The 21,995-nt window shown below is 30.9% G+C and overlaps 2 protein-coding genes and 1 long non-coding RNA gene across 3 annotated transcripts; 2 read left to right on the forward strand and 1 right to left on the reverse strand.

Moving 5' to 3' along the window:
• Nucleotides 1-93: 93 nt before the first annotated feature.
• LOC103831396 lies at nt 94-2,764 on the forward strand. Its single transcript, XM_033276760.1, has 4 exons — nt 94-457; nt 547-805; nt 878-2,180; nt 2,271-2,764. Exons 1-3 carry the CDS (start codon nt 152-154, stop codon nt 1,309-1,311), a joined length of 999 nt encoding a protein of 332 aa, XP_033132651.1. The 5' UTR covers nt 94-151; the 3' UTR covers nt 1,312-2,180; nt 2,271-2,764.
• On the reverse strand, nt 2,695-6,499 carry LOC117127215. The gene is made up of 3 exons (XM_033276755.1): nt 6,419-6,499; nt 3,222-6,356; nt 2,695-3,122 (listed from the first exon to the last, which is right to left on the reverse strand). The coding sequence occupies exons 2-3, from the start codon at nt 5,200-5,202 to the stop codon at nt 2,818-2,820; spliced, it is 2,286 nt and encodes a 761-aa protein (XP_033132646.1). The 5' UTR covers nt 5,203-6,356; nt 6,419-6,499; the 3' UTR covers nt 2,695-2,817.
• Nucleotides 6,500-12,537: 6,038 nt separating this feature from the next.
• On the forward strand, nt 12,538-13,796 carry LOC108869383. Its single transcript, XR_001955710.2, has 2 exons — nt 12,538-12,707; nt 13,462-13,796. It is a non-coding gene; the product is annotated as an uncharacterized LOC108869383 (long non-coding RNA).
• Nucleotides 13,797-21,995: the final 8,199 nt, after the last annotated feature.

The raw sequence follows: 21,995 nt of genomic DNA on the forward strand, positions 1-21,995 counted from the left end.
TTCCGAGACTACATTCGATGTGAATTATAGTGAAGCAGATGATTTGGGTCGCGGGATAGGTACACAAGGGGTTGAAGGGCTTTCTCAGACGTCGTATGTGCCAGGCTTTGATCCATCTCAGGACAAAAAAGAAGAAGACTGGTGGACTCCAATGACTTCGGTCCGAGGTTCAGTGGATAATCCAGTAAAGAAAGAAAAGACAGAGATGAATACAGCTCCACCGCCGTCACAGTGGGAGAAATGGTGCAAAAGAAAAGGTCATGGACTTCAGCTTAGCGATTCACCATTGCCAGAAGATGCTTCTCCGCAGGCGTCACTTTATTATATCTCCGAAGAGTCATGGAAAGGATTCACGGAATGGGCATTAAAGCCTATACCTTTAACAATTGGTCCTACATGCTTTAATTTGTCTGTAGCTACAAGAGTAGTAAGTGCTGGAAAATGGCTTGGAAACGAGGTAATGAATCTTGTACTAACCTTTAGTGAATTTATCTTCCTAACACTTCTTATATGCTATATTACTTAACTTTCATTGTAAATTTTTAGGAGATGGATGCGGTTATGTTTATATGGCGTGTGAACACTACATTGAATCGTTGGGCCCCTCGGCGTGTTGCTTTCATGAGTGCTATGTTTTGCCTCCAAGTAGACGCTGCATACAAGAAGTTTTTACCAAACAAAAAAGCCTATCAATTGCCTGATTTCCTTCTTGGGTACGGCAGAGGAGAGCTTCCATCTCATGGGCGGACTGATCTAGTTTGGGGTGTTGATGTTGATCGACTCTACTTTCCTCTGTTTGTAAATGGTAACCATTCAGTTCTTTTTACATCCTAGTATACATTTCTTCGTTTACAAATTTTTGTGGACACGAACGCAGGTAATCACTGGGTTGGTGTCTGTGTAAACATCATTGAAAGAAAAGTAGAAGTCTTTGATTGCGGTCGGGGAAAGAACAGACAGTACGTTGAGAAGTTTGCTGCTATCATTCCTAGGATTGTGAAGTCCGTTGCACCACAAGAAAGACAGAAGCAGCTACTCCTCTCATCATATTCTATCGTGGATGTGCCTATGAAGTTGAGATTGAATAAAAGTTGTTGTGATTGCGGTGCATACGCTTTGAAGCACTTGGAATGCTCGCTGCTTGGTCTTGACGTCAGTTTAGTGGATGATGAAATCATTATGGGTTGTAGACAGAAGATTGGAGTGGACTTATGGGAGGCTGCACACGACCCCATCTTTGCTGAGGTTATGACACGATATGTGCCTTCACCATGGGAGAGGTCTGAGGTCTTTGACCTGGAGGATGATTGATTAACTGTGATTTTAGTAGTTTGGTTTGTTAGAATTAGAAAACAACTTTGGCTTTGGTATTTGATTTGAATTAAGAAACAACTCTAGCTTTGATTTTGTATAAATTATGAAACAACCCTATAAAGAACAAAATCATAAAAACTGAGGACCCAAACCCTAAACAAACCCTTAACTAAAACCATAACCATAGACATACCCTAACCAAACCCTTAACTTAAACCATAACCATAGACATACCCTAACCAAACCCTAAAACCATAATACAATCATGATTCTTAATCATACCCTAAACAAACCCTAAATCTGTAATTCATAGTCAAACCCTTAACCCTAAATAAACTCTAAAACCATAACCGTAGACATACTCTAACCAAACCCTTAACTAAAACCAAATACAAATTAATCCAACGCCTCAAACACACACCTATTTATTGATTATTTTTGTACATTGGTCACTATCTAAGTACGTCCGTCCACTATGTTTGATAGATGTTTAAACACTAATTTAGAGGGTTCAAAGACAAAGTTCTTGTGGTGTTATCGATAAATTCAAAATGATTTTTTTCTGCTCTGCCTTAGCTAGAATACGCGTTCTGGGAGTATGAAACGACGTAGTTTTGGTTATTTTTTTGACCTAATCTCTTTTCTTCCTCATTCTTCCTCGACAGAGAGATTGCAGCGGCGAAAATTTGGAGATCGACTCCCTCATGTCTTCAGTAAATTCTTCATCCACTACAAGAGATCGCCTCGCGAAACAACGGGGAATTCCCACAAGATGCAATTGCGGTGAGGCAGTGAATCGTTTCACTTCAAAAACAATTCAAAATCCGGGAAGATTATTTCATTGTTGTCCTTTGGGATCTCAAAAGGTTAGTCATGTTATCATATAACTGTCTCGTTGTTGTCCGATGAGAGTAGAATTAGTCAATCTAATTGTGTATTGGATGTTACTGATGAAGGACAAAACCCACTTGTTCAAATGGACTGACAAGTCAGTTGTTGAGGAGATTGAAGACTTCCAAGACCTGTTTGACGTGTTACTCGTTGACAATTCCGAGTTTCAGAAATCAGTGAGAGCTGGTGAGGCCATGATGACACGCCATGAGAGTAGAATTCAAGAGATGGAAGATGCAATGTGCCATTGCGAAGAGAAGACCTTGGAATGCATTAGGGAACTTAGGGGCATAAAAGCTTTGTTTGTGTGTTGTTTGGTGATGGTCTTCTTGTACCATATCTATGCATGATGTTCAACTACTTTTATGTGCTTCCTCAACTTGTTGTTTCTTATTTTCAAAGAAGTTAAGACCATGTTTCTTGTTATTTCGAGGTGATCATCATCTACTGAAACGAATTATTTTGCAATTACTTTGATTGTTACTAGAATAAATCGATTTGTCTCTATAGTTTAGCAAATACCAAATTGTCAAATAGGTTCTTAAACAGAAGATCAAATTGTTTCAAAAGCAATAAAGAAAAAAACAGAGACAGATGCAGACACATAACAAACTAGATGGGTAAATCGCATGTTCCTCTCTTGTGTCCTTCAGTTCCACAACGGCTACACTTATGCTTTTTATTCTTCTTTGATCCTTGAGAAGATGCGATCTTGTCTTCTACTGATTCATACCTTCTCTTTACTGGTCGACCAGCACTCTTTCTTGTCTTTGGTGGTAAAACCTTTGCAAGTTTAACCTCAGCAGGGACATTCCATTCTGACTCTACAACTGCTATTGGATTAATGGAATCTGCATAGGCGGTTCTCCACGCTGCAGTGCTGTATAAGGCGTCAGTGAATCTGTGCACTTCCATACCTGTCAATCTCAAAAAAAACTTGATCAATATGAAGTCTATATGATGAAAATCCCGAAAATAAATAATTCTCAAGTATTCATGTGTTTATACTTCCATACCTCGTGAATAAATTGCAGGAATGGCGTGTCGGCAAGGAATTTTTCCTATATCATACTTACCACATGTGCATGTTCTTCTTTCCAAATCAACATGACAATCATATATGTCTCCTTTTACAACCGATCTGAAGTTGTCAACCTTGTAAACCTGGAATCCTTTTGCCTTCACAATTCTCCTATCAATCTTTCTCTCCACCTTAGCGGTTAAAGGATCTAGATGCTTTGAGCTTAACAAGCGACGCTCATAGAACCATCGAGTCAACAGTTCTCTTATACTATCAAGCAAAGGAATAACCGGATATTCTCTAGGTATTCTAAGAACTGAATTTATAGACTCTGCAGGGTTCGTGGTCCTAATGTCATACCTGGAACCAGGGAAGAGAGAACGAGCCCATTTGCGCACATCAGCCTCCCGTAGATATCTTCCAAGCTCAGGACTCATATCAAAAATTTCGGTGATACGTTCTTGAAATTCAGTGTATCTATATGCCCGTGAAGCCTTTTCTACCAACGCAGTCAATCCTTTTGTCTTGAAAAATGAGACCACATTGGTCAATAAGTGATGAATGCAAATTCCATGTGCTGATCGAGGGTAGACAGTCCCAATAGCTTTAGAAATAGACGCATTTCTATCTGAGACAAAAGCTAGGTCTTGACAATCAGCAATAACCACTTTCAACTGTCTGAAGAACCACCCCCAAGAATCGTCATTCTCTGAATCAACAACCCCAAATGCAATCGGATACAAATTAGAGTTACCATCTACAGCAGTAGCAACAAGAAGTGTCCCTTTGTATTTATTTTTCAGAAAAGTTCCGTCAACAACAATCACCCTTCGCATTGCATTGTAGAATCCTCTAACTGATTGCCCAAATGACATAAATAGATACATGAATCTTCCCTTCTCATTAGTTTCATAGTGAGTATGCGTACCAGGATTTGCTTCTTTAATCATATGCAGATATGCTGGTATTTTAGAGTAACTGCGATCTGGTATACCTCTAGCAGCTGCAATAGCAAACTCACGAGCTTCCCAAGCGTGCCAATAAGTAATCTCACAACTATGCTCCATTCTCATAAATTGAATGATGTCATTCGGTTTTGGGCCATCGTTTGCATCATCAAATCGATGTTGTATCAGAGTCCCAATTGTTCTTGCTGATGCTGTTTTTCCGAATTTCCTTTTCTTTGAAGGAGCACATGAATGTCTTCCATCACATTGGTTGATCATGAAATATGTAGACCCATCTATTCCTTCTGCACGCACAGTCCAGTTGCACAATGCATCTTTACATCGAATATACCACCATTTTCTCGTGGATTTGATAACAGTGTAATCGAAATTATTCTTCATCGCTAAAATTTCCATTGTTGCCTTCAGAACCCCTTTACTTGTGAAAATTTGATCCTTCTTCACGAAGTCTCCTCTCCAAGCTCGACCATCCTTATCACTGTCTCCATTGTTTTGAAAAAGTTCAATGTTTTCACTCCTTAAAGGACCGCAACCATCTGCAGCGACATGATTCGTTCTTTTAACAAAAGACTCCTTTGACGGCTTGACAAACTCTGCTCGATTTATCTCAGGAACTTCTTCATCCTCAACATTACTTGAATCGCAAGGCTCCTTATTCAAATCGATATTGACTCGTTCCTTTTGATTTACACCGGAAACAGAGAACATCACACACAAGGTAGTAGACGATTCCCTCTTTGCATAGCCCACAAAATTAGATGCTTGCCGATCATTGGTGATAATAATAGGAGGATTCCCTTTTTGATTCAACAACGAATAACTGAACTCGGCATTAATGGCATTATGGTCCACCCCATAATCCTCACACACCATTATCTTGAGCTGCTTCAACGTAGTAGTAGTTGCTAATGTTACCATTCGACCACGCCTTTCTTTGTCTACCACGAAACTCCAGTCATCACCGCGACTACACATCCATTCACCCGATTTGACATAGATTAGAACCATGTTGTATTGATAGAGAAAAGAGAGATGATTATGTCGATGAAGAAGAGAGAAACACAAAGAACGACGACAAAAGATCGTGGGAGAAGGAGAAAAACGTGGGAGAAAATATTCTTGGAGATATTTAGGGAAGATTTAGTTTAGATTTAGGAAACATCTTTAACCGATTATGGAAGTTTCCATATTTTTCGGATTTCCTGTAGAATGTATAACCTATGTAAGTCAGAACACAGTAGAGTAGATGTGAAACATATTCTTCCCTAGGCGCCACATAAGGTAAAAGGCAGACCACATCATGGCTCCAAATATAGATAGGGTATATCAACGCATTGTGGCTACATGTCGTAACCAAGCTAAAGGTATAAGAAAGATATCTTTCTTGATTATAACGTAACGTAACCTAGCTTTGGTTAGAATATATAAGAAAAGATAGGTTACGTTGTATACCAAAGATATATCTATGTATAAACATTAGTAGCCGAATTCTAGACTAAGTAGATGACCAGAATGAGTATTATAACTGTAGCTAGAAGATGAAATAAAATATGATTCATTTTAAAAAAAAAAACAATTTAAACATATATATTGTCATACTTATGTTTCCAATAGTTTTGATATTTTTTAACATTTTTAAAATTCAGTTTACTATTTTTTCTATTAAAAAAGGGTAAAATATGTCCAGAATTGTCCAAAATATCAGAAATCCTATTGTGACAAATAAAAGTTCAAAGTGTCCCATTTTTCCAATTTTCCCTTTATTATAACTAGAGCCGGGTCCGCGCTACGCGCGGATAACATGTTCAATTGAAGTAAACTTTTAATTTTTGGTATTTTTAAGTTCTAGAAATTGGAAGTTATTTTTTGTGTATTGTAGAATGAACCATATAGTAAATTTGAATAATATATTAGGTTGAGCAAACAATTTTTTTAGGATAAAAGAGTATATGAGTGGACATTTTTAATTGACGTAGAAAGCAATAATTTAAATTTTAAAACAGTTGACCGGTGTCGTTTGATGTCTTGTTGTTCATCCCATGTGGAGTTATGGCTTCAAGCTTAGTATAGCAGTTTATTCCTCTTTTGGAAGCGTTGTATGATATCAATGTCGGTGTCGAAGTAAAAGCGCGATCCAGGTGTGGTTGTGAGTGATAGTTTCCCTGTAAAAGTGAAATATTTGTAAGCATTTATTTTGACGTAAATATTATGTTTAGTTTATTACCTTCATGTAACCGTGGAATGATATTTGTGATGATTACGATTTGGTTTTTTCTGGTAGATATGTGATTTAGCTCCCTGAAATTTGCCGTCTCATTGTCCCAGATAGTTAGACGTACCATTTTGGATCTACTAAAAATAATTGTATTATATATTTATTAGTTAAAATAAATATTATTTAATAAAGTGTTAGTACCTGTGTAAATGCAATCCAACAAAGATCTTGGAATATGTGTTCTTGTTATATAAATCACTTCCTTGGATGAGGCATATTCGACCAACAACATCTCTGATAATATTTTTTTATAGTGAGGAAAAAGAGAATTTATTTGTTTGCGAGACCCCGACAATGGTTTTTTTTTTACCTGGGAAGAAATTGGTTGCACTTGCTAAGCTGATCAATTGGGGGTAGCGTTGGGGCCGGAATATGTATGAAGGTATTGGTGGAATGTTTTCTTCAATCTGTGTAATAATTGTTGTCTCATTGATATTGATTATGTAGGGTTGAACTGTAAGACTGTACCGTTGGTTATTGGGAAGGAGATTAAAATATCTAATGTGATAAATTTTCCCTTTTTCGAACCGTTGGTACATTTTGTCCGACGTAGACATAGGCACCCTCCCTTCCATTTTCTGTTCCTGTTGAGTGGTTTAAAGCAATCATTTCATATGTAGTTGGAAAGAATAAAAACATAGTATTTTTTAGACAAACCTGGATGTCAAGACAAATGAAAGTTGTTCATAAGAAAGCATTTTTGTTTTTGTGATTTGTGATGAGCCACATCCTAATGGTCCTAGCGATTATTGGTTGTGGTCCGAGGTTGTTGTTCTTGTTATTGTGATCTTCGGCTGCATGATTTGCACAGATAACAGTGTGATTTATTTTTTATTGACATTTTTTTTTAATTTTTTGAAGTGAACATAGTTATAATTTGTTTGTTTTTAAAAAAAATTGGATTTCTTTCATTTAATTTAATATAATTAAAGAATATGTATTTGGAGTGACCAAAATTTAATTTAATTTTTATTTTGAAGTGAAGATAGTTTGTTTGTTTGTTTTTTATTGCCCATCAAAAGGACGTAGCATGAGTATTTGGAAGTGTTAATTTTTAATTATTTTGTTGGATTTAAATATAATAAAAAGGAACTCTAAGAAGTAATGTCAACATTATGTCAAATCAGTTATTTAGTATACATTATATTTTATTATTGGTTGAATAATAAATATTAATGATGTTTTATTTTAAAAATGTATAATATAAATATGTTGTTGTAAAATTAATACGGTTCATAATTTGTATTTTTAAATACAAAAAATCACTACTATCTGAAAGAAAATCTACCTTAGATTTAAGTATTAAATTAATATATCAATACTAATAATTTTTTGATTCAAAAAGGAACTTGTAAATATAAAATACCTCCAAGAAGGGGAGGATCTCTGGATGTTGATTTGTCCATAGTGTTGAGATCAGCACTTCTTTAAACAAAATGAAGAATATTAAAATGATTGTTCAGATCGACCACCAAAAAAAAAGGTTACCTAATTGGCTTTTGCGACGAAGGGGTAGAGCTGGTTGATCGTAGACGATTTCTTACCAAATGACGTTAGGAGGTTTTCTCGTGGGATTTTGTATCTACGTGCAGATGTTGATAACTTAAACGGAATACCAATGCTATAGACTAATCGTTTGAATAGCTTACACTGATTAGGTTGAATAACTTAGACTGATTTTCTGCAGAGGGAGAGACGACGGATAAATGTTATGGTGAGCGTAGAGTCAAAGCTTGAATATATATTTTGATTAACATTATGGTTTTGTTTCCATATCTTTTGTTTTTTGTATTAATGGCAGAATATATGTTATTTACTTCTTAGTGAATGCAAGAAGATTTTTTGCTAGAAGAATATTACTATGGGGCCAGTTAAACTTGGTGAAATCGTTTTTGATTTAGACGTGTATAGCTAGAAGTCTATCTAATAATTAACAGCTCAACAAAAATCAATTCATGCATGCATTTGTTTTATTATAAGGCAACTCGTAAAGGACGTATTCCTTATTGTTTGCATGCATTGCAATTTGTTTACGTGTTCTTAGTGAATAATTAACAGGTACACATAATTAATGGACTGGGCTGCGAGATTGTTCTTTTAATTCGAAGCCCACTCGCTGTAACCAAACCAAACTAAAGCAATTTTAATTCGAACCTCATTCTTTTAATTCGAAGCTCACTTGTTGTAGCCAATTTTGTAACCAAAGCAACTTTAATTTGAACCCCACTCACTGTAGCCAATTTTGTAATCAAAACCAAGTCCAAATTTTTTATTGCAATTTTAATTGGAAGCCCAATCCACCAGTGACATGGTAGTATGATTGGTGGGGATTATTTTGCCCATGTTGCATCCCTTATAAGTTCTCAATTTAGCTTCTTTTATATAGTAGGATTACTTGGGAGATTTATTTTTTGGTGTGTGTTAATTATCACTAGCTTATTAGTAATGAAGGTGTGGGTGTATTTGCCGCTCATGAACTTTTTAGTATGTACTTTCTAAAATTTGTTAGGCAAATTTGGATTGTCGAAAAAAGTTAAATGCAAAATTCATTTACTATCCCCGTTAACTTTATTGTTCGATTATGAATTGTTTTCACATCTAATTAGTGATATCTAGCTATACATTTGTATAACGGTAACCTGTAAGGCAAGTTAAGAGATATATTTTAGCATTTGAAAAAGTGTTTGGCGAAATAATGTAGTGTACTGTTTAACTAAATAACAAGTAACAATTGTGAGGTGCATGATCCAGCCGCCATATATTTACTGATCTAGTGTATTTGAGTTATTATCTTTATCATATTTTGATTTTTCACTATTTTTTACTATTTGTTTACTATTTTTTTAATATTTTTTAATATTTTTTTCTTAATTTTTCCTAGAGTCAGTATTGTTTAGAACCAAATTAAAAAAAAAAATGCTATTTTGGTCATTTTTTTAGAACTATTTTTGTGACAAAAACTTAAAAAATACTTGAGAGAACTGCCTATTTTTATGTAACCAAACCAAATTGTTTAAAAAATTGTATTTTCTTAATCATCATGCAAAAACCTTAAATGCCTAGCAATTATTACAGTGAGAAGAATATAGAAAGTGAAATTTCATGTTAGCAAATGAATTAAAAAATTATCAAATGTAAAAAAAGTGAATCAGGGGCAGACCAAGGTTTTTTTATTATGTGCGTAAAATAAATTTTTATCCAGTTTGAAATTTTCACATTTGGCATTCAAAATAACTATAATTTATTAGTAAATAAAAATAAATTGGAGGATAAGTTTTATTAAAAAAAGATACCAACTCAAGGAAACATTAAGAAAAAAATAAGTAAAAATAAATTAAATATTTTACAAATATAACATAAATACACTAACGAGTAAATACATGGTAACTGAATCCTCCAGTTATCAAACCACTAGTAGAGAAGAAAATATAAAAAGTCAATTTCATGGTACAAAAAAAATGTCAAATACAAAACCAAAAAAAAATGTGGTTTTCTATCCACAAGTGCAACATAAGGGAGACTCGGGATCTAGCTCCAGTCAAGGGAATGGTAAAAACATTTTTCGGACGTCTGTAGGGTCCTTATTCAACCGTCGTATTTATGAAGTTCATTGACGACTTCACTGATTCATCAGATAGGATTTCGTGAAGCGTCGTACTACAGTGAATATCAAAACAACGGTTAGGAACAGATACAACCAAAAGAGTTAAATGGAAAGAATTCAAAACAATAAAAAAATGCGAAAAGCTGCATAATTCACAATGAAAAAACATATAGAAAGAAAGTAGTGGCTTAGATCTAGCGGATTTCCCCTACAAGGAAGGACTTTGTTTACAACTAGTTTTAGGTGATTTTTAGTTAACTATATTTGCAGTTTATCTAAATGGTAAATTTTTATATTTGTATTTTTGAGAGATAATAGAAAAAAAAGTAATGATAAAGATTTGTTTATTAAATACCAAATTAATAATGTTTCTAATGAAATATGACTTTGGCTAATTTTTGGTATTACTATACAAAACTATATAGGATAAACAGTCATACTTTTGTTTTTTTTTTACCAATATAAAACATACTATCATACCAGCCAGGTGAAAACCTTTGACAATATTTTCACTATTATTGTAATTTCTTTTATTTAATATAACGTTATTTATCCAAAATGATATTCATCAATTTTTATTTAATTTAACATGATTTATCCAAAATGGTAAATCATATTTCATCTCTTTTGTAAATCATATATGGTTTTTGTTTACAAAATAAATCTGTTTTATCCATACTAAACAAACTATCCAAGAGACTCAAGAGTCAACAATCCATGATAAACAATTTTGGTAAAGTATTATAGAAAAACTAATCCATATCATATTACTCTTTCTGTTTTATATAATTTTCCGTTTTATAGTTTCAACTTTGTTTCATTTTAATGTTATTTTATGTTTTCAATGCATTTATTTTGATGATTTTTCAATTTTACCCTTATTTTTTAACTCATTAATTAGGTTAATCAAACAAAACAACATATTAATAAAATATTTTCTTGATTAAAGAAAATTAGTTATAATTTTTATTTTTGTATGCTATTTTTATGGAAAAACATTAGTGTTATTAGTGGTATTTTTCTATAAAATATCAATTATTTTATATGTTATTAATAAATATATAATAAATTAGAAAATAAATTGGGAAATTATCTCAAATAGGCCTTTTTAAGTTTTTGTCATAAATATAACCATCAAAAAATAAAATGACCGAAATAGCACTTTTTTATTTTGAAAAAATTAATATTTATTTTTATTTTTAAAAATTGAACTCATCCCCAAAACCCAATCCCTTAACTCTAAATCTTAGATTAGTTAACCCTAAAAGTACAAATGCATATTTACCTATTCAATAAACTTCTTTTGGTCATTTTCCTCCTTGGGAATATTTTTGTGAAAATAAATTAAAAAAAACTATTTAAAAGAATTTTTCTAAAAATTTTATTAAATAAAATTAATACAACCAATACAAAAAACTATTGTAGTAGGTCTCTAATTGGACGTCAGAGGTTTTAGAGAGAGAGAGAGAGAGAGAGATCTGGTTTTCCGGCCAACGGAGGGGCTTCCACAGCCACCGTTGGTCCGGATCTGTGTTTTTCTTTTTCCATTTCCGTTTCTTTGCTCGATTTGGTGTGCATGTTTTTGAGAGGGAGAGATCGTTTTTCTCCGTTTAGCTTGGATTTCGGGAGGTGGAGACTTATTCAGCTCCACCGTCGCCGGCTCTTGTCCCCGCGGGTGGAGGCTCTCTTAGCTCTGCGTCGCCGGCATCCGTGGCTTTTGTCTGCGAAGGCAGTGGTGGTTGGTAGTTTGGCTCTGCGGGAGTCGGTGTAGTCGGCTCTGGGTGTCCTGAGAGTTGGAGGCGTTGGTGTGGGGGCTTCCGGGTTTAATTCACTGGATGGATCTGTGTGTGGTGGCTTCGTTTGTGCTCAGGATGAGATCTCGATCTAGATCGATTGATGCTCTCCGTTGGAAGAAGCGATGGTGATGAAGTGGTATGCGGCGTAGATGCATGCTCCTGGTGTGGCCGATGGGACGCCGTCCTAATTCCGGCGTAGTCTCTCTGGGCGGTGGCGATGACGCGGTTTCGTGACACGTGTTAAAGGTCGAGACGCGTGTTGTCGGTGGTCGGTTTTAATGTAATGGGCTTGGACCCATTTTGTATGGTTATCTTTTACCTGGGCTTCATTAGTTTGGGTCTTTAGGTTGTTGTAAGATTATGGGCTTTGGCTTTTTTTAATAAACTGGAAAAAAAAAAGTAGATCTCTAATTTCAAATAACATTAATTTCAAATAATGAAAACATCATTTATTTTGCAATAAAAATATATTTCTAAAACACCACTTATAATGAAATGGAGTAATTAATTAAAACAGAAGTCACCATATAAAGTGAACCGTCTATTAGTCAATATATAAAATCATCATTGCTTCAAAATCATGAATAATCAAAACATAACATACATGCTTAATCATGAATAATCAAAACTCATACATTGCTTCAAAATCTACTAAAATTCATCATAAAATAAAAAATAATTTATCCAGAGCATATTGAGACACAAGGGAGAGATTGTGAAATCTGAAAACCAGTGGGAATCAGTGTCATCACCATGCTCGTCATGAGAACATCATAGGAAGCTTTGATGGCTAAACCAAACCCTAAAACCCGCTTCATCCTTCGAAGCGATTTTCCCGGTAAAATTTCAATTTCTCCGTCTCCGATTCTCCATTTTTTTTTTCAGTTGAAACTAAGGTTTATTATTAGGGTTTACATCCTCATCGGATCATGTTCTTCATTGTATATTGAGATTCTACTCTCTCTTTTCTTCTATCTTCAAGTCCTTTTGTGTTTGGAGATATTTCTATCGAATTTTGTGGTGGATGCATAAAACTCTCAGCTTTATGATATCTATATTATTTTTCTTTCCAAAGCTTATCTCTTTGCGACAAAAAAAACGATTGTTTGTAGAGGAATTAACTTTCATTTGATAGTGAGAGACATTAGAGCTGAAACTGAGTGAGGTATACTCTGTTTCTTAGTTTCACACTGAAGATTCATGAATGTAGCTTTGAATTCTTATTTTTATTATCTACATATGTCTTAAGATTCTGATTAATAAAGCGTTGCAATATTTACTTGATGGTTCTGTGATTACAGCTTGAATTCACAATAATTAGACAATTAAAAAAGTCATCGGAAATATGCTTTGTATTTGTTGGTAAGAACCTCATTTGCTACTTTTGTGTGTGTGTTTTTGTTAGAAAGATGCGGATTAGGAAGATTAGTTTTCTAGGCTAAGATTTGGTTTTAAGTCCCAAAGAAAGGAGTAAAGGTAGCTGCTACCAAGAAGACAATATCAATCAGTTTGTTTTTAAGGTTTTTTTACATACACATGTTTATGGCTTTTTTTCCCCCGTAATTTTATGTTATGCTGTGTTATATTTCCAGGAGAACGTAACGAACCTTCTATTTGAAAAAGAAGGCCTAAGCATTTTGTATTGGTGGACCTCTTCCTCCCAAGAAGGATCTTACTCACTGCATCAAATGGCCAAAGGCAATCCATCTCCAAAGGCAGAAGATGATCCTTAAGCAGGGGTGGAAGGCCCCACCATCAATCACCTCACTAAGACTTTCGGCAAGGTTCTTGGTAAAGTCTATTACATAATTTTAATGTTGATTTTGGAACTTTTATTGCATAATTTCACTATATTTGTTGTAACAGCTGATTGAAACTAACAGAATATTGTATTGATGTATCAATGAACATGCTCTTTGTGTGTGTAGAACTTTCCTCGACATAATACAACACATGTCTATCACATATGCAAGCATCTTGATACAGCAGTTAGTGATAATGTTTTGCAGCTTTGGTATTTTACTTTGATGTATTATGTATCACTGTTACGGGTGATGATCGTTTGCATCTTTAGATTGGTTTGAAACAAATACGTTTATGATGTATTTAAAGATTCAAATATCTCCATATACAAACCTAATCTTCATAAAATAAAAACTAATCTTCATAAAAGAACATGAATAAATTCTGCGGATATAATATTTATATTATTAAAATATTAAAAAAAACACATGTATTATGTTGAACGCAATTTTTTTTTGTCATCAAATTACTCAATACTCAGGTTGAGTATGCAAATCAAATTGGTAGTTTGATTCTATATTTCACATTTCTAAAACGAAAACATATATACATTTGGAAATATGATAAATATTTAGAATATATAACAAAAATAATGTGTAAACAAAATCTAAAGTACAATGAGAACAAATATCTGCGCGGTTGCACGGGTTTAAAAATATTTCAAATTACATTAGTTCTTAAAACAGATTTCAGAATATGAAAGTATATTACAATTATCTACAGGTTATACATTCAAATAAATAAGAGATGATAAATAATTATATTAACTCATTTCCATTAGCCAATATTAAAACAACATTGATCAATAACACGTTAGAAATGAATGACCTCATTTGAATTATAAATTACTAGATATAAGAAAATAAACAAGAACAAATTAAATAAATAAATATATTTTTTGTTAATAAATACAAATAAAATGACTAAATAATGAATTATTATTTTTAGCTTCTTAAAACTTTTTTGCGTCCCCTAAGATAGATATATCAATTTGTTAGATATCAATTTGTCTAATAGTAAAATGTGAATCTAATAAAATAAATATATAATATAAACAAAAAAATACATGTGACGATTTGAAACGATTAATTTACATCGTACAAAATATAAAATTATTATGTTTGAAAAAATCATATAAATGTTTAGCTATACTGTTAATGTTATACATATATATCACTAATGAGATAAAATTACATTTTTGTATATATAAGTGAAGGCGATACCCGTGCGGTTGCGCGGATTCAAAATCTAGTATATTAAGAGAAGTACAAAATAGAAATGATCCTTAGTTTTACAACTTATTTACACTAGAATGCCATTAAAATAATTATTGAACATATATTTAAGTATGTTTGTCTTTTCTAATTTAAATAATATATTTAATAATATAATTTTTCTGATTTAAAACTTATTCCTTTAATCGAATCTTAACCAGAATAGATTTTTCAATAGAGTTTCTAATATATTTTGTATTAATATATTAAATATTATTCTATTTATTAGTAATAAATAATAAATTAAAAACCACAGATCATAATAAATTTATATAATATATCAATAAATATAAAATAATCTATCCAAACATTATTGGTAAAATGTTTTTCATATACAGTAGAACTTTTATAAATGAATAATGTTGTACTCTGAAATTTTATTAATTTATAGAGATATTAATTTACAAAAGTTTTCATATTTAGATTTTTTATTTTAAGATATATTAATTTACAAAAGTTTTCATACTTATATTAAAAAACGGATTAAAATACGGAGGGAGTATTATTGTGAGATAACCGAACTTGTTTAGGATGAAATGATACTAATTTGAAGAGAGAGTACTGGTGCGAGGATATCATGCCTTGATATAATATAGCACAGTTTTGAGGAGTAAAGTTATTTGAGGAGGTATGTAAATATTGAAATACCACATTTCTCTGGTTTCGGACTACTAACACGACACTATTGAAAAAGTTAATTTTGGATATAAGCAAGTGAAACATAGACTTATGATTTTAATTTTTTTTTAAATAACATACATAAAAACAAAATTTCTAAATTATTAACATAAATTATTTATAAATTGTCTACAATCCTAAATATCTTAGAGCCAGTCTTTGATGAAATCTAGATTATCAGGACGTAACAGAAAAAGAATCATTATGAACTCCTCATATAGTTTATATACACTACTCCAGCAGCGTTTTAAGATTCACCAAACTCTACATGTGGATCTCAATATTTAATTAAATAAAGTGATACCCAAAAGAAAAAATAAAAACAACACCGACACAACAGTTAAAATACGGTAAACCCTCTTGTTATGATTTCGCTATCAATGAATAGAAACATAAAGTAAATATGGAATTTACTATAAGAAGTGTTGGCCGAAATTAAAATTGAAATGCAACAATTCATGGGAGGAGATCTTATGCGACGATCATAAGTCATAACCCAACTAGAGAACCTAGGGGTGGGCACTTTACCCGATATCCGAAGTGGCACCCGAACCCGATCCGAAAAACCCGAACCGAAATCCGAACCGAAGTAGCAAAATACCCGAACGGGTATTGAATAAGGAGAGATTGGATATCCGAACCCGAACGGGTAATACCCGAACCCGAATGGATATCCGAAGATAACCGAACATATGTATAATTAACCTTATATTTCTAGTTTATATCTCTCATTTTATATAAAATATTTATATTGATACTACACATACTTTAAGATCATATGATATACATACAATTACGGAAAAAAATGATTTGTTATTCACTTAAAATGCATGTCAAATTTTTTATTTCAAAAATTAACAAAAAGATACATCCAAAATTTTTTAAAAATAACTAAATTAGTGTCTTTTTAGTTTTAAAATGTTATGTCCAAATCTATTAACCATTCAATCTATTAGAAATAAAAATTAGTTAACTGAAAGTTATATTTTTAAATACAAGAAACTTGAGAAATGAAAATTTTAATTTTTTTTTCCAAATCTAAATATCCGAACCCGATCCGAAATAACCGAATCCGAACTAAAAATATCCGAACCCGACCCGAAGTACAAAAATACCCGAACGGGTTCTACACCTCTATACCGAAATACCCGAAAATCCGAAATACCCGACCCGAACCCGAACGGGTACCCGAACGCCCACCCCTAAGAGAACCCCACCCACCCACTTGTGAATTGAATGGATCATACTAAAGTAGAATGTGCCGTTACCCCTTATTTGATTTCACCATTTGTGAATTGTGATGTAGACTTGTAAGTGGCCTTCTTCTTTTTAATTTTCACATATGCTCTTCCCCATTTGTCAAAAAATACTCAATAGCCATGACTTGCATGCATTTAGGTTGTTTTGGACGGTGCATTTAAGGATAAAATCAGTATTACAATGATGTAAACCCTGATTGGAGTAGTCAAATATAGCCCTCATTCATATATGTAAATTATTTTATTCTATATCAAACTGGAATTTATATTTTGGAAAAACAAAGTTTTGTCATGGTAAACACATGTTAAATAAAAAATTGTATATAATCTATCTATAAGACGCAATGTTCATACATGAGATAATCAGATAAATTATATTACCTCAGTAAAAGAATGAGAGAATAAAACCAAAAGATTAAAGATACAACACAATGAAGATACAAATTCAATGCAACATATATGAATTTTAATGAAGAAAATTAGCAATCCAATCACTCAACTGGAAGAAAAAAATATAGAGGTTCGAATTCCTTCTTCAATTGCATCAATGCAAATGGTTCTTTTTCTTTTGATTTCTTAGCCTCTAGCGAAAAGGATCCGACTAATATTCAGAAAACCCACTGCATGACCAACAATATCTTTCAAACAACAAACGTAGTTGGGTCCAACATAATTAAAATCTTAAACGCACACTTAAAATGCTTAATCTACTTAGACGGTGGGTATTTAATCCCCTATCAGTACTATCATCGACCAATGATGCGATCTTAACTTTTCAAAAGGACACAAAATGAAACAAAATAGTACCATTGAAATGTAACTGGGGACACGACAACTATTGTGGTATTATTGGAAAAAAATTGAATTTATTTCTGTCTTTTTCTTCCTTTTGTTTACCATAATGAATTGATCTTTTTTGTTTCCTTTGTAAATTCACTAATGGTAAATGTAAACCATTGGTAACTGTTAGTTCTTGAAGTGTTTTAAATCTATGTACACTAGTATGAAAAAAAAGAAAATTGAATTTTGAAACTAATATAAATATGATCTAATGGATTGTTAATTTATTTATTCCCATAAAAATATAAAACCCTAAACTAGTATTTGCTTTAATACATTTTTGCTTTTAAGATTTTTTTTGTTTTTTTCGTATTGATCCGCGTTCGTTTCGTAACAGAAATCAACTTATTAATCAATCAATCTCTGTACAATATAAAATAAAATAAATAAATATATATATATATATACAAAATAAATTTAGCGATGAACATTGATCAAATCAGTTTTTTGCGAGCTTTACCTTTTTTCATTAGAAAATTATATTGATCATTCAAAGCCAGAGATTACACATGACAAACTAGTATTTGCTTTAATACATTTTTGCTTTTAAGATTTCTTTTTGTTTTCTTCTTATTGATCCACGTTCGTTTCGTAACAGAAATCAACTTATTAATCAATCAATCTCTGTACAATATAAAATAAAATCTTTTTCAAAAAATATATATATATATACAAAATAAATTTAGCGATGAACATTGATCAAATCAGTTTCTTGCGAGTTTTACCTTTTTCATTAGAAAATTATATTGATCATTCAAAGCCAGAAATTACACATGGCATGATTTAACTCATATGATTTTTCTACTATTTATGTATATATTAATATCTAGTGAATGTATATTTCAAAATTAGTTATTGAAATAATTATAAATTATTAAATTATTTCTATAATATTATAATTAAAATAAATAGACTATTGCCTTTATGTCAATTAAGTTTATATTTTAAAATTTTAATTTTTTTATTACAATAGCTATATTATTTTGAACTTGTTATGTATTCAAAAATTCAAACCGTGTTATCAACATAGTATAAGTAAAAAAAATTAATCTATTAAACTAATAAGATTATTTATTTTAAAAATAATTAGTTTGATGATATTTTTTTTAAAAAAATAGTGTTATTTTTAGTTTAAATAGGATCTCTGATATTTCAGGACCGGCTCTGTATGTACGTGCTTCAGTGTGCTCTAAAGCTCAATAACGTTATTGGCGCTAGGTAATGACTAAATGTTATTCTACTCGACTTTTACATCATAATGGTTCTTTTCGAAAGTTTTATATTGTTTTAGGGTATTATAGTATTATTATATTCGGTAAAAGACATTTATTAAACGTGTCTGTCATTAATATCATAGAATCGTCCTTATACATTGTCAAACAATAAAAAGGTTATAGACTATAGGATATGTGTCTCGGTTGTTTTCCACTAGCGTTGGCGATTGCATGTTGCAATATAATATTTTCATAAATGAAACCACACCATTTATTACAACTAGAAAATGTTAATTAATAAACATAATGATGAAAAAGTTGTTTCCATATATCGTTTGCGTTTGCACCTTGCAAGAAATATTTTATAAACATGAAATCAAATATTTAATTTGTTTAATATGATAAATATTTTAGGGGGAAATTACATATAATTATATAAACACAAATGCAACAAATATGGTGTTTCGTTGATGATAGCTTAATTAATTACCCCATTATGTAAATTTTATTTGATTTAAGATTAATTTAGTACCCAAGTCCCAATCTTCAACAAAAAGTTGCATTTTGTGTACAATTTAGGTATGTATTATTTGTATGATTTATTTTCTGAATAGCCAATTACTGGATATAAATTAAATAAATAACAATAATTTTGACATAATAAAAAACTAACAATTACACTTTAATTAATCCGGTTATACTTTTTCTTTTATCATTATCCGATAAAAAATATTTCAAAAAAAAAGAACTAGTCATCCACGTCACACATTTATTGACCATATACAAATACACTGAATGTTATATTCAATATCGCTGAAATAGTATAGAATTATAATCTCATCCACATACCCTAATAATAAACATTACCCTAATTCTAACCCATATATACTAAACCTTATCACAATCTCATCCCAACCCCTAAATATTAACCCTAAATCCTAATCAATAAACCTTAAACCCAATTATAAACTATAAACTCAAATATAAACCTTAATTAATCTGGTTATACCCTTCCCATTTACCATTATCCCATAAAAATATCTCAAAGAAAAGAAGAACGATTCATCTACATCATACGTTTGTTAACCGTATACATATACACTAAGTGATCTATCCCATATCGCTGAAATAGTATAGGGTTTTAACCTCATCCACATACCATAATAATAAACATTACTCCACTTTTAACTCATATATACTAAACTTTATCACAATCTCATCCGAACCCCTAAATATTAACCCTAAATCCTAATCAATAAACTCTAAACCCAAATAAAATAGAATAAAATTAGGGTTTAAATAGTGTGAAATTTAATGTAATTTGAAAATTTTGACCAGTTATAAAATACTGCATCTTTTTTTTATTGAATGAATTAGTTTTATTTAATGTTATTTTATGTAACCAAGCCAATTACATAAAAGTTTGTATTTTCTTAGTATTTGCGTAAAAACTTTAAACACTTCTTAAAATAATACAGAGAGAGGAGTATAAACTTTTTTTTTTGTCAACGGAGTATAAACTTTAAACAATGCAATACTTATACATCAGTTGTGTTTATTCTAATAATCGCTACATTTTCTTATAACTAATTAAATGTCAAAATTTGAATTGTTGTGTCGTGGGGTATGTCAAACATCAAATCGCACGACGTTACACAGCTGGGGCCACATGTACAATTCAAGACTTATTTTGATCGGGGACATAAATTACAATCGATTGAGTTTGAGCTAAGAACACAACTCAAGATGTTGCCAATTATAAATTAGTTTAAAAATTTTGAGTTATATTTTTTATCCTTGAGTTGCAATTTTGAATTATTCATATATAACTAATTGATAATTCAATTGTTAACTCAACATTATACAAAATTCAATGTATTAGAAGTTGAGGTATTATTTACGATTTTGTGTTCGTGATCCTACATTACTTTTACATTTTTAACAATTTTAGTAATTTAATACATCTATGATTGTCTCACGTCTAGATTTTGTCAATTCATAAAATATTTTTAAAGAACTTATATACCTTGCATTTACTCATTAGTCAAAGATGTTTATAAACTATTATTTCCATTTAAATTACTTAAACAAAATTATTCATATAATTTTAATTGCTAATTCTATTTGGTAACAAAAACATTGCCTACATTAAATTACATAAATATATAGGTATATCTTTTGTTAGAGTAACACAAATCATACTTCCTTAATTAAATTACTTAATATAATCTATTTTGTTTTGTACTTTATTTAATTTAATTTATAAAAAATATGATTATTATTGTATTCATAATTTTAAAATGAATTTATATAAAAACATATTACCAATCAGTAATTTTGTGAATATAATAACTTATATGTTTTGTAGGCAACTCATTACATGAATCTATAATTAGTTTTATCCATAATTTTACTGCAAATTACATCGAATTATAATTTTTGTCTTTAATTCTCTTCTAACTCAACATGTTACCAATTGGAATGATTTCAATGTAAAAGCATGGGTAATAAATAAATTATACATATATTTTATATATTTATTTTATTAAAATATAAGTCACAACATCAATTCATGTGTGATTTTTAAGTTGGATCACCATTAATTTTTTTAACTAAATGAATATTAATAAAACCAATAATATATAGAATCTTTGAACTACTTTAATCATAATATATATATTAATTTTTTTGAAAAACCTGTTTAAAAAGATTTTAACAAAATCTTATATGTAAATATATTCACTAATTTTGTGATTAATTTTAAAATATTATTATACATTAATATTTTTAGTTGTCATTTATAAAATGAAAAATAAATATTCTATCATGTTTTTATCAATTATATAATCAAAGTTAATCATATTAAAATAAAATTATTATGTTGATCTAAATATTTTAACAATATATTCATTTTCAAAATATTTATGTAAATATTTTCACTAGTTTTCTAATTAGCAATGAAATATTATTATGCATTAATATATATACAGTTATAGTTTATAAAAATAAAAATAAAATTTTTGTCATACTTTTATCTATTTTATAATCATAATCAATC

Source organism: Brassica rapa, chromosome A08 (assembly GCF_000309985.2).
Source record: "Brassica rapa cultivar Chiifu-401-42 chromosome A08, CAAS_Brap_v3.01, whole genome shotgun sequence".
Classification (NCBI taxonomy): Eukaryota; Viridiplantae; Streptophyta; class Magnoliopsida; order Brassicales; family Brassicaceae; genus Brassica; species Brassica rapa.